General features: G+C 44.5%; 1 protein-coding gene across 1 annotated transcript in view; it reads left to right on the forward strand.

Annotated features, from left to right (window-relative positions):
* Positions 1-12,882, forward strand: part of SOCS7 (suppressor of cytokine signaling 7) — a 101,534-nt gene extending 88,652 nt beyond the window's left edge. Inside the window, exons 9-10 of the mRNA XM_068262319.1 lie at positions 9,165-9,322; positions 11,329-12,882. Of these exons, the coding sequence (XP_068118420.1) occupies positions 9,165-9,285 (121 nt within the window). The 3' untranslated portion in view covers positions 9,286-9,322; positions 11,329-12,882. The remainder of the gene's footprint in view (positions 1-9,164; positions 9,323-11,328) is intronic.
* The last annotated feature ends 1,319 nt before the right edge of the window (positions 12,883-14,201 follow it).

Raw genomic sequence — 14,201 nt, forward strand, 5'->3', positions numbered from 1 at the left:
ATGGGCTTACAGAGCGGGTGCAACGCCAGAAGAGATTTGCAGAGCGGCTACGTGGACAAGTCTCGGCACCTTCTCAAGACACTACAGGGTGAATCTGATGTCTGCAAGACAACAATCATTCGGAAGGAAAGTTCTGCAGGCAGTAAGCCCACCCTAAAATTGGTAAGATTCTTGCTTATCTTCTCAGGGTGGACCTGTCCTGGAGGTTACTGGAAAAACCATTGTTAGTTACCTGGTAACTTCCTTTTTAGTAACCTCCAGGACAGGTCCGTAACCCACCCGTTTATAGAGGTATAGAGATGTGTGTGTGTATATGTATATATATATATATATATATACGTATGCCTTATGGATTGTTAGATGGATGGGGACACCTGCTATGAGTAACAGTTCTTGTGGTTGACTGGAGTTGTGGGTGTCAGTTTAAAATTTATAGAGTACTCTACGTGGACGTTTCCTGTTCCTGGGAGGAGCCTATGTCGTCTCAGGGTGGACCTGTCCTGGAGGTTACTAAAAAGGAAGTTACCAGGTAACTAACAATGGTTTCCAGCATGCACACTAATTATTAGTCAGAGACGGGCAGAACCCCTGCTAAGTGCTGTTTATGTTGCACTGGGAGGACTGCGGGTTGTTCTGTCTGCTGCAGCCTCGCGGCTTGTTCCCCACTTGTCACAACACAGAATACATCATAGTCTGTACGAGGCTTTGTCTGATGTTTGCAGAGTGCCATGCTGGAAGTAGCTAGGTGTTTAAGGACCAACATGGTAGACTGTTTCCGCAAATGACTGCCATTACCTTATTTTTTTGCTTGGTATGTTTACTTCCTGATAAATTCTAAGGCATACCGTTGGAAGAGGATGCATTTTAGAATTGGACTGCAGCCTTGAAGCTGAATTCAACACAGAACGTTAAATGGAACGTAAACTGAGAAGGATATGGATTTTTCCCTTTTAAAATAGTACCAGTTGCCTAACTCCTGCTGATCCTGTGTCTCTAATACTTTTAGCCACAGCTCCTCAACAAGCATGCAGATCAGGCGCTCTGACTGAAGTCAGACTGGATTAGATGCATGCTTGTTTCTGGTGTGAAATCCAGATACTACTGCAGCAAAGAGATCGTCACTACTGCCAGGCAACTGGTATTGTTTAAAAAGAAACATACATATCCCTCTCAATTTAGGTTCTGTGACGTGTTCTGCCTGCCAAACTTTTGTGTTGCGTTCCTTGTGACAAAGAAGGCAGCCCCACACGTTATGTTCGAGTTGCATTGGGTACAAAGAACAGCGTTCTTCCCTGAATTTTTTTACCAGCCGGGTGGCATGAAAATTTAGCCGGATGGGGTTAGAGAAATACAGGGGCCGTTGCTTCCATAGGGGCAAAGCTGTTCCATAGGGGCAAACTGGGCAATTGCACAGGTCCCTAGAGCTGACTGATGGGCCTCCAAGTCCCCACCACCACCTCCTTTTTGTATTTAAAGGCTCCTGGCCCCTCCCTGGCAATGTCCCTTAGAGTAATTTAATACATTTGGCTACATTTCTGGCCTTAAAATTAATTGGACCAATCATTGGTCCTCCCATTGGATCCTGCTCAGAATACCTTCACCCACCACTAGTGCTCTGACTTGGATTGCAGATATTAAATGCCTGGGCATATGTATCTCCAACAATGTTCAAGATTTCTGCCCTTCGACTTTGGTGCCTGCTCTGTGGTCCGCAGAGACGAGTGTAGGGCGTGGCAGGTGTTGCATTTAACCACTAGCCGCTATTGGGGCAGTATATCTATGACCCGCGGGAGGACTGTTCCCATTCCAGGACTGTTCCCGTTCCAGGGTCATAAATGCTCATTTGTGTCTTTCTATGGACGGTGCGTGCAGCTGCACTCACCCGAATGACCGGAAATTACAGATTGGTGAATGGGAACATGTTTTCATTCACTAATCTAAGTGCCGGATTTATGAATAAATTGCTAAACATCCCTTTAGAATGTACATGTTTGTTATACTGCCTCTGCTCCCTCCTGAATCTGTCCATTTAGTCTTTTTTAAACATTTTATTTTATTGCACAGTTTAGGTGAACTTACAAGAATCATTAAACACACCATGCTTAGGTGATTTCCTCACTTGCTCCTCTGCATCTTCAAACAGGAAGATTAAAGATTAAACGTCTGAAGGGCTGTATGGGTTCTCTGCTCTGCTGCCTGGGGGGTAGAGACGCTTGTTCCTCCCGAGAAACTATTACATCCTATCAGAGGGACAGGCAGGAGACAGAAGCTGTTGCTATTGGCTCTCTGCTCATGTCAGTCATGTCTTATCATATCCTGAAGCTTGTTTTCGACATTTCAAAGCTGCTGGTAATCATCAAACATGTTACTGGGCTTTACCGCATGCTCTGATATTCATGAGTTGACATCCCTAATTTTCTAGCACAAATTGCAGTTTGGCACATTTTCAAACTTGAAACATTTTCAGAATCCGAGGCAATGAATATTATTTTCCCAACCCAGTTGGTATCTCAGTGCAAATCTAACATTCCCTTTAAATGGGTTTCAGAAAAATCAAATACTTGGGGGTGCTAATCTCTAGGAATCTGATCCAAATGTTTTCATTCAACTTTGCCCGTCTAATTGCCACTTCAGATAAACCTTATGCCCAGGTTCGCCTATGAGTGACAAACTCTCCCAAGCCTTCTCTCCAAGCAGTTTATAGCTAAGCTTCAAGCCAAGATGAGCTGGCTTGGATGGGCTTAAGCACTTAGTGTTGATAATGGCGAAAGCCTCGGGGTGGGGTCGCGTAACTGTTAACAGCGTTGCTTCCATCCCTAGGATGAGAGCCCTATCTGGGGGTGGGATCAAAGGTATAGATGCACTGCATCAGTGCGTCTTGTCAAATAAATTCCCATATTGGACCTATTTTGAACTGCAACATTTTTTGAGAAACTCTTAACAATAGATCTCAGTATTCCAGAGAGTTGATGGCCTTCAATTGATACTTTGTAGAGAAGGGACCACATAGGCACACCAGATCTTAGTTAAACAACTGTCTGATTTCCATGAACGCCCCTTGTCATTTGCTGTACCAAAGCAAGTGTGAATCCTTACTGGGGAAATCTCTAAGGGCTTCACAAAGTGCTTAGAAAAGCCCTTGTGGTGTGATTTTTAATCTAGCTAATGTTATACTATGTGAGTGTTCTCACTGGAGCGATAACCCCATAACCCTGCATTAGCAAGAGCTTTTCAAAATCCCTAGCACTTAAAAAGCTCTTGTAGTGTGAACAAGTCCTTAAAAGGAAGCTCCAAAAGGTTAAAAACCACAAATCTACTTAGCTTGGGCTTCTTCCAGCCCCTGGCAGCCGTCCTGTGCCCTCGCCATGGCTCCCGGCCCCCTCCGGTGCAGATGCCGACCTCGCCAGGTCAGCATCTACTGCGCTTCAGCGTGCGGCTCACGGAGTCACACTGATGTCGTCCTGACTGTAATGCACAGGCGCAGAACTACTGTGTCCCCCATGAGCCTCACGCTGAAGCGCAGTAGACCTCTTGTACTGGAGGGGACCCCGGGCCACCGGCGGGGAGCGGAGCTGCGGCGAGGACACAGGACGGCTGCAAGGGGCTGGAGGAAACATGAGGTAAGTACATTTTTTTTTATTTTTTTATTTTTTTTTCAATCACCTCGGACCCTCCATTTTAAGAAAGAGCAATGGCAGGCCAGATTGGTGCAGACTCATAAGGCCTCTTTGAATGTATACATTCAGGAACAGCAATTCCCAGTCCTCGTTTATTTGTTTATTGTATTTATAATGCGCCAACATTATGCAGCGCTGGTATAGGACACTGGCTATCTTGAGATTTGTCGAGGGTGTTGCAGACAGCTGTTGCAGGTGTGGTTCATCCAGGGCGGACTTGCTGCATATTTTTTGGCATTGCCCCAAACTGAAAGACTTCTGGAGAATCTGTGCACACGTGGATGGAAAAAAATCTCATCCATAAAGGTCCTTATGAAGCCAGAGTCCCCCTTCCTACTAAAGTGTACAAGAAAACAATCCTGGTACATCTAGTGAATGCTGCAAGGGCCACGGTCCCCTACTTGTGGAAGCAGTCAGAGCCCTGTCTGTCTTTCAGTGGTTGGCCTGAGTAGATAGAATATCCCAAATGGAAGACCTCATCCTCTTAGCAGGACAGAATAGTGCAATATGTCAAAACCTGGGCTTGTTGGGTGCTCTTTAAAGATTCAGACGACTACAAGACAACAATATGTTAGCCCTTCTAGAGTTTAGAACTTCTCTCTGTCTGTCTCTGTATCTCACTCTCTCCTCCCCCTCTCTCAGCCCCCCAATCCCCTTTTCTTAACTCACTTTTCTCTTTCTCTAAATCTCTTCTCCCTCTCTTACAACAGGGTTGGTGTCCTAGGACCTAGTAGTTTGGTTTTACGGGTTCATTTAGCCATTGTTTTTTGTTACCCAGTTGCATTTTATTTGGTAATGGCTCATTAGTAAAGGTTAGATATGGACTCACGTTCGTTAGGTTTCTAACAGACGCGGAGCTAGGGGGGGACCGGGTAGGACAGGTGCGGCGAGTCCCCGAGGGTGCCCAGCTGAGCTGCAGAGTTGTTTTTTTTTGTTGTTTTTTTTTGGGAGGAGAGCAGCGCATAGAAGAGGGAGAGCTGTGAGCAGCGGTGGAGAAGGGGGGCCATCTCCCCCCTCCTTCTCTCACCTCAGGTGCTCTCCCTCCCTCGCTGTTCCCTCCATAACTAATGTCCGGGTGACTGGCAGCGGCGGGCGGGACTTACCTCCGTCTCGCTCCAGCGCCGGAAGTTCGGGTCCTGCAGCCGCTGCTCTGGTCTGGACTAGACCAGAGAGTAGCGGCAGATCCATCCGGCGCTGCGGCGAGACGCAGGTAAGTCCCGCCCGCCGCTGCCAGCCACCCGGACGGACATTAGTTGTGGAGGGGACAGCGAGGGAGGGAGAGCACCTAAGGTGAGAGAAGGAGGGGGGAGATGGCCCCCCTTCTCCACCGCTGCTCACAGCTCTCCCTCTTCTATGCGCTGCGCTGCTCCCCTCCCAAAAAACATACATATACTGGGGACATATACCCCCTGCCTACATATACTGGGGACATAAACCCCCTGCCTACATATACTGGGGACATATACCCCTGCCTACATATACTGGGGACATATACCTCCTGCCTACATATACTGGGCGCATATACCCCCTGGCTACATATACTGGGCGCATATACCCCCTGGCTACATATACTGGGGACATATACCCCCTGCCTACATATACTGGGGACATATACCCCCTGCCTACATATACTGGGGACATATACCCCCTGCCTACATATACTGGGCGCATATACCCCCTGCCTACATATACTGGGCGCATATACCCCCTGGCTACATATACTGGGGACATATACCCCCTACCTACATATACTGGGGACATATACCCCCTACCTACATATACTGGGGACATATACCCCCTACCTACATATACTGGGGACATATACCACCTACCTACATATACTGGGGACATGTACCCCCTACCTACATATACTGGGGACATATACCCCCTACCTACATATACTGGGGACATATACCCCCTACCTACATATACTGGGGACATATACCCCCTGCCTACATATACTGGGCGCATATACCCCCTGCCTACATATACTGGGCGCATATACCCCCTGGCTACATATACTGGGCGCATATACCCCCTGGCTACATATACTGGGCGCATATACCCCCTGGCTACATATACTGGGCGCATATACCCCCTGGCTACATATACTGGGCGCATATACCCCCTGGCTACATATACTGGGCGCATATACCCCCTGGCTACATATACTGGGGACATATACCCCATGCCTACATATACTGGGGACATATACCCCCTGCCTACATATACTGGGCACATATACACCTGGCTACATATACTGGTCACATATACCCCTGGCTACCTGTTCTGGGGACATCTATACCGCTGGCCACCTATTCTGGGGACATCTATACTGCTGGCCACCTATTCTGGGGACACCTATAGACCTGGGGCTACCTATTTTTGGGGAACCACTGCTGTCGGATTGAGTGTATTTTGGGGAACTGCTGCCAGGTGAGAGGTGTCTACCATATTAAGGGGGCATTCTGCCTATTTATGTGTCTCATGACTGCTGAATTTGTCTTGTTGGGGGCCTCATGATTTGTTGGGGGCCTCAAGATCGCTGAATTTGTCTTGTTGGGGGCCTCATGATTGCTGAATTTGTCTTGTTGGGGGCCTCATGATTGCTAAATTTGTCTTGTTGGGGGCCTCATGATTGCTGAGTTGGTCATGTTGGGGGCCTCATGATTGCTGAATTTGTCTTGATGGGGGGGGGGGGGGCTCATGATTGCTGAATTTGTCTTGGAACATGCTGGAAGGTACATACTGAGGGAGGGTGGGTGAGCGTGAGCCTGCTAACTTCCTGTACATTTGTCTCCACCCATAACACCCACATTTATTATATAGTCACGCCCCTTTTATGGCGCAGCGCAGCCTTCCCCTTAGGGGGCGCATTAATAGTCTTTGTCCCCGGGCGCTGAAAGCCCTAGCTACGCCTCTGAATCTTGGTGATTGTTGAAATGGTTTTCATTACTCTGTATTGTATTTCTGCAACTGTTCTGATTGCAAGTTTGTTTGACGTGTATTATTTGCTCTGATCTTTCCAATTAAGCTTTAAATGTTAAAGTATGGGCTAGATGGATGGAGGCCCAGAGAATTATTTTTTTTAACAGACTGGATAGCTACTATCCTAGGTGGGTTTAGAGGTAATGCAGCCAGTGCATCTGGAAAGTATTCACAGCACATCACTTTTTCCAAATTTTATGTAACAGCCTTATTCCAAAATGGATTAAATTCATTTTTCCCTTTAGAATTCTACACACAACACCCCATAATGATGATGTGAAAAAAGTTTACTTGAGGGTTTGGCAAATTATTGAAAATTAAAAAAAAAACAAAAAACCGGAGAAATCACATGTACTTAAAGGGAAGGTTCGCGCAGGATATAAAAAACAAACTGCACTTACCTGAGGCTTCTTCCAGCTCCTGGCAGTCGATCGGTGCCCTCGCAGCAGCTCCTCTCCCTCCCGGCGTCCAGCGGTGAAGAAGCCGACCTCGCCAGGTCGGCTTCTGTGTGCTCCACGGCAAGGGGTCACGTAGTGTAGGGACGTCATCGGGTCTCTACTGCGCATGCGCAGAACTACTGCGCAGGCGCAGTCGAGACGCGATGACGTTACGTACACCACGTGACCCGGGCTGTGGAGTGCACATGAAGCCGACCTGGCGAGGTCGGCTTCTTCACCGCTGGGCGCCGGGAGGGAAAGGAGCTGCGGCGAGGGCACCGATCGACTGCCAGGAGCTGGAAGAAGCCCCATGTAAGTGCAGTTTGTTTTTTATGTCATGCGCGGATCTTCCCTTTAAGTGTTCACAGCCTTTGATCAATACTTTGTCTATGCACCTTTGGCAGTAATTACAGCCTCAAGTCTTTTTGAATACGATGCCACAAGTTGGCACACCTATCCTTGGCCTATTTCGCCCATTACTCTTTGCAGCACTTCTCAAGCTCCATCCTTCCAGGAGGTGAGTGATGCCGGCTCCATCCATTACCTGCTGCTGCTCCACCGCAGCTGTTCACCTCTGGTTCAGCTGCTAATCCGGAAGTAAGGGCCACCACAGCCGGTCACTTCTTTGACAGCCAGATTATCTTGACCAGTCCTGCTGAGTGCTGCCCAGGAGTCGGGACCCATCGCCGTAATGAACACTACTGCACCTTTTGAACTGGAACACCTTGGCTAACACTGACAGATGCCAGATGTCAGCACTTGGGATTCTCAGCAGCGTCAGCCATTACCGCAGGTTTCTTTAATGAAGAACTGGGTCATCTCTGCTGTACCTTCACCTCCCTCTGCCTCTCCCCCCCCCCACCCCCCCGTCCCCTTAGGGAACTGTAGTATGCCCCTTAGGGAACTTGTAGTATGTGAACCCCCCTCCTCTCCCGAGGTCACAGCTGTCTCATTTAAAATCACCACTAGGTGGGAAGCATCTTGCACAGTCATTTTAAAGAGGAACTCCAGTGAAAATAATTTAATATAAAAAGGTGCTTAATTTTTACAATAATTATGTATACATGATTTAGTCAGTTTGCTCATTGTAAAATCTTTCCTCTCCCAGATTCACATTCTGACATGTATTACATGGTGACATTGTTACTGTGGGCAGATTATGTAGCTGTTCTGGCTTTAACAGACAGCTATAAACAGCCATTTCCTGTGTGTGTCATTGTTACATTGTGGCAGTATGCCCAGAGTACCGTACGGTACCAGAGCCTCTTGTGGGAGGGGTTTCAGCACAAAATCAGTCATACAGCGCCCCCTGATGGTCTGTTTGTGAAAATCATTATATTTTTCATGTAAAAGTGGGTATCAGCTACTGATTGGGATAAAGTTCAATTCTTGGTCGGAGTTTCTCTTTAAGATCTCTCCAGAGATGTTCGATCTGATTGAAGTCTGGGCTCTGGCTGGGCCACTCAAAGACATTCAGAGTTGTCCAGAAGCCACTCCTTTCATATCTTGGCTGTGTCCTTAGGATTGTTGTCCTGCTGAAACATGAACCATTGCCCTAGTCCAAGTTCAAGAGCGTTCTGGAGCAGGTTTTCATCCAGTATATCTCTGTACATTTCTGCAGTTATCTTTCCCTTTAACCTGACTAGTCTCCCAGTTCCTCCAGCTGAAAAACATCTTCATAGCATGATGCTGCCACCCCCATGCTACACTGCAAGGATGGTATTGGCCTGGTAATGAGTGGTACCTGTTTTCCTCCAAACGTGACGCCTTGCATTTGCACCAAAGAGAACAATCTTTGTCTCATCAGACCAGAGAATTTTGTTTCTCACAGTCTGAGAGTCCTTCAGGTCTTACTTTGTTTCGTATTATAATTGGTGGCCTCCTGCCACCTTGTTGTTGTATTGTGTATTTGTTCTGTCGTGCCTGTCCTGTTGGCAAGTACTGCTGTTTATATTTTAAAATGCCTTTAAAAATGGAAGGGAATGTAAATATGAATGGAATACATGTTTATGTGTAAAGCTTTGCTAATATTTGTGCATTATGTCTCTTTGTTTTTTTGCAGGCCTCTTATCTCATACCTGCGCAAGTTCTATTACTATGATCCCCAGGAGGAAATATATCTTTGTTTAAAGGAGGCACGTCATGTTCCCAAAATGGAGTCTGGTACAGAGAACTCCACGTAGCAAGGCTCCTATGCTGTCCTCATTTTGTTGGATGCAGGTAATTTTAAAATTCATCTAAGTCCAGCCTTTCTTTGGAAGGCATTGGAGAATTAACTTTGGCTTGCCTTTTCTTACCCCTTCACAGGTGCCTACAGATCACTCCAGATGTCTCTCCTACACTGTTTGAAGTCTCACTTGCCTTTGCAGCAATGCATAGACTACTTGGGATGTTTTCTTGATAATTCTTAACAAATTGCCATTAGGGAAAAAAATAGACCCTGTAGTGTTTCAAGAATCTTGTTATAGTAAGCTGAGATCGTAATCCTCTGGATATAGTAAACACTTTTTCCTTTAGGTCTCAGCAACTGTATCTGTATAAAGATTTAATGTATGATAACTTCTGATAAAGTTAACTACTTTTCCTGGTTCTTTGGAGTTTACTATAAAGGGATACTACTGTACTTTATAACCAGTACATAGTGCAATCAGCCCTGTCGCTGTGCATTGTAGCACCAAAAATGCTATTTTATCTACTGGACTTCTAAGATTCTTTTTCGAATCACTTGCACTCCCCACCATTTGTTTTTTTCTGTGTAGAGCACTGCGGAAGATCTTGGCATTCTATAAATAATAAAAAAAATCAACTTGCTTCTATGCCTGCCTGTGTTACATTTGTTATACAGGCAGTCCTAGGTTCACAAATGATAGAGACTGCAGATTCATTCTTTTTCTGTCCATAAGATGAAACCCTGCCACCTCTGTCACCTGTAACTACTTTGTGCCCTCCTCCCTCCAGTGTCCTCCTCTGTGCCACCTCTGTTCATCTGTGTTTTTAGTGTCCCACTTTGTGCCTCCTCTTCCTCCACTGACCCCCTGAGCTACCTCAGGCCCTACCCTGCAAGGCCCCCCAGTGCCACCTCCTGCCCCCTTTGTTTCCACTGTGTGCCTCTGTGTCTCTATCTTTTCCCTTGTGCCACTTTCTATTCCTGCCCCCCTACTGGGCTCCCCCATCCCAGTGTGTAATGCCGAGTATAGTGCAGCAGAGGCTGTGTTACTTCCCCAACAAGGTCCAGTGATGAGCAACATTCTCTCTGCTTGCTGTAGTGCTCAGCATCGTCTACTGCATGTCGTGTGCCACCTCCAGCCCCCCTAGTGGTCCTACAGTGCTACCTGGGCTCTTTAGGGCCAATGCCCCCCTGCCCCCCCCCCTTTCCCGGGCCACCTAGGCTATTCATGGCCCTCATCTCCTACTGCATGTCGCATGCAATCACACAACATGCAGTAGGAGATGCCGAGCACTGTGCTGGAGTCCGGCTGGGAGGTGAGAGAAGATTCAGTAAATACTAATGGTAATGAAGTTACTAAATTAATATACCGGTAAACTACATATTTCTGCAATAATATGTTTATCATGCAGTTATCAATAAAAACAGGTTGTCATCTATGTCAGTTTAATTTCTATTTAGAAAAAGATGCAATCTGGTGTTCAGTTAACTTGTTAATTTTTCAGTTCAGTGAGAGTCAGGCAGCAAGAGTGTATTATTGGAAGAACTTCACAAGGGTCACCATAGACCTGTGAATGAAAGCACAGCATCACTGAACAGACCATTTTATGTATTTTGAACAGTCACAAGTAAATAACCTGCACTGTCAGTATGTGAACTCAACATACAGTAGGTAGTCATGTGTAAGCAACATGCGTGCATGTGTACTCATGAAGTATAAGTTGATGATGAACATCCTCCCTTTTCACAGAAACTGTCTGTCAGATCACCCTAGACTCCAGAAACCTCCCTTCTCAACTCCTGCTGTAGAGATCGCAGCTCCCACCAGGTCTTGTGCACACTCACACTTTTCTGAGCCCCTATACCTTCATTTACATACCTTGAAATTATTGTGGTTAGATTTTAAAAATCTTCATGTTTTGTGTTGATTATATTTAGGAGTAATAGCAATGTATACTTGATATGTTTTGATGCACATTTAAGGTTTTCTTATTATTGAGGTCAACTGGTTGATGGCTTGAAGCAGTCATGATTGTAACAAACTTATGTCTTTTATTAGGAAAGGAATCCTGGGAAGAGAACACTGGACAACCCTGGGAATAGAAGAATCTAAAGGGGGGGGGGGGGCAGAGTTTAAGAAGTCCTTCTTCAACCCTTGATTAAAGATCAGCCCCCCCCCCAAAGAGCAAGGAGGAGTGTGCAAGATTTGACTGCCAGCATCATCCCTCTCCCCAAATACCAAGAAACCTGGTAGGGTTGCAAGAAAACGCTTGATCCCGTCTGCCAGCATCCATGCTGTCTTGTACACTGCTGTTTTTTGGGAAAACTGTCTGGAAAAACATGGATACTGGGCCCTTTCATGTCCAAACTACTGAACCAATAGTCATCTCATGCTGACGTTTCTTCAATCCTTCCCATGTGTTGGAAACACTTGAAAGTCCCTTTATAGTAGAGGGACTCCAGTTCTTCTGAAAACTTAACTATAAATAGTTATGGTCAACAAAGTTCTACTGGGTTAATACATCTCATGGACCAATCTCTCTGAAAGTCCACGTCATAAACAGAACGTACTACTGACTTGTCTTGCGTGCAGTCTGCCAAGTGGCCAAAGGGTGGCAGCACTACTTGTGGAACAGTGTGAATATACTTTTTGGGAAAGTCGCTGTCCTTCGGTGATATAACGTGATATACCATATTTTGGTGTCTTGACCCAGGCCTTTCTAACACTGGAACAAAATCATGAATCTGTCCACTGGAGATAATGCACCAATCTCAAATTGTCATCCTAGTTCTAGATGGCAAGATGGCCATTTGACAGAGGGGCATAAGTATTCTGAGTTTGATTATGCCGATTGCCAAAACCGCCCCTGTCCATATTAGAAAAAAAGATCAATGCAGCTAATGTTATTTATTTATTTTTTTAAGTTTTTGACTTTGTGGGAAAAAGAAATTCTAAATAATTGTTACCCTTTAGAGGGGAAGAGTGTAAATTAATTTCTTGGAGCAAAAAGAAGAAAAAAAAATGACTCCAGCACAATGCTCACCCCAACCCGAAATCCCTCATAATTTTGTGTATATTTTTTTTCTGAGCTTAATTTATTGAAGACTAGTTGGTGTTTGTAATTTATTTTTTCTCTTTTGTCTTATGTCTCTTCCCCTCAAGAGAGCTCCTTGTTGGGTTTTAATCTATGAAATTTGCTGCGGAACTGATCCTGCGTGAGTGTTTTTGGATGTCAAGAAAAAAAGGTTGACGTGTCCTACAAAAGCCCTATTTGTATATATTGTGTTATAGGCATGAGGACACATTCTTCCTGGTTTAATTTTTATTTTTTAAACATATTTTGGACTCCCAATTTTTTTTTTTCTTTGTAGACGTTGAATAGGAACATTTCCGGCAGAATTGTTTTGTGTCAGTGATGAGTCTTTCTACTGTCTCTCCTGTCCCCTCCCCACCCCTGGAGATTGGTGAAGCACTTGCCAAACTCTTGATCTCATCTACTGTCTTGGGTGCGTATGAATTGACTTTTTTTTTTTTTTTGCTGCCATTTTGTCGTTAGATATTTCAAAAGGGGTGGAGAGTGGGTTTAAAATAAACAATTTAGATATAACGGCACTGTGGTTGTCCTTGGTCTTTTTTTTTTTCAATATTTTTTATTGATTTTATCAGAAAAGATAGCTATACAGTACTATATGAAAAGAGGTTGACATCTTTGGAGCATACAAAGGATAGATTCAAATGATCATTGAACAGTGACACCTAACATAAGTGACAAGACATGATCAAATTGATTTATGAATCTTTTCCTTGAAGGAGCAAAATTGAGCATCAAGTCCACACACCTTTCTTCTGGAGGAAGGGTAGAGTAATGAGAATAATAAAGGCTAGTAAATAAAGAGAGAAATACAATTTCTGTCATGTCAGTAAAACTAGGATGATATGCCAAGGGAACATAAACTAGTAAGATTGAAGAACCATATAACATTATATAGTAAAACCTATTGGCTCAAAGAAGTCCTAATCTTTACCAGCAGGCAAAATTGACCTTTCCTGCCAATTATCTTGGCCACGCAGGGCTTGGGAGGAAATGGTTAATAAAACATACAGTGAAAGGTACAACAACAAAAGAAAAGTTATAAAGTACTGTCTGGTAGTGATGAGCATAAATTTTGCACAAGCATAATTCGCAATTACGATGTAAAATTGTACTGCGAAATTTCAGGAAAAATGTATTGCATGTAAATGTCACCAGGAATTGTAATTTTGTGTGATTTTTGCGTAATTTGTCGGCTTTAGCGGTTCATAACAAAGCCTTCATACATGCTATCATCACCTAAATCGCTTTTTTTTTAACTGCAGGTTCTTTCTGTAAAAGTATGTATTTTTTACTTTTTCCTACTATTCCCCATAACATACCTAGCAACTTTGGTTATGATGGCATGTATTTTTTGCTACTAACCGCTAAAGTCGGCACGAAATGATGCTAAAATTACGCAAAATTACAAATGAATTAACACTCTATGTCCAAATTGTAATTGCAAAAATCTATATAGGTGCATATTTATTCCAAAGTATGTGTAAAGTCTATTACATAATTGAGTAAGGTCCTGTCCAGTATAAAAACATCTAATCTGAAGTAAGAACAATGTACTGGCAAATAAAACTAGCAATCACCGTTCAGAGACATTTGGAGATTCTCCAGGGGTGGAATAGGTCATTCCAATTGAGCAATGATTGTAGTTGGGGGAGGGGGGGTATAGGACCTATCTAGTTTGGATATTATTGCATTATGTCAGACGGGTACCATGTTGTATTCGTTTGGCTTTGGTGATTACTTTTTGTAGTAATGCCTTTGGTGCTACATTAGGGCTAGAGATGTTAAATCATTTTCGTGGGACCACTTACAGTTGTTCACCTTAGTTACCTATCTTGAT

This window comes from Hyperolius riggenbachi, chromosome 12 (genome assembly GCF_040937935.1).
Source record: "Hyperolius riggenbachi isolate aHypRig1 chromosome 12, aHypRig1.pri, whole genome shotgun sequence".
NCBI lineage: Eukaryota > Metazoa > Chordata > Amphibia > Anura > Hyperoliidae > Hyperolius > Hyperolius riggenbachi.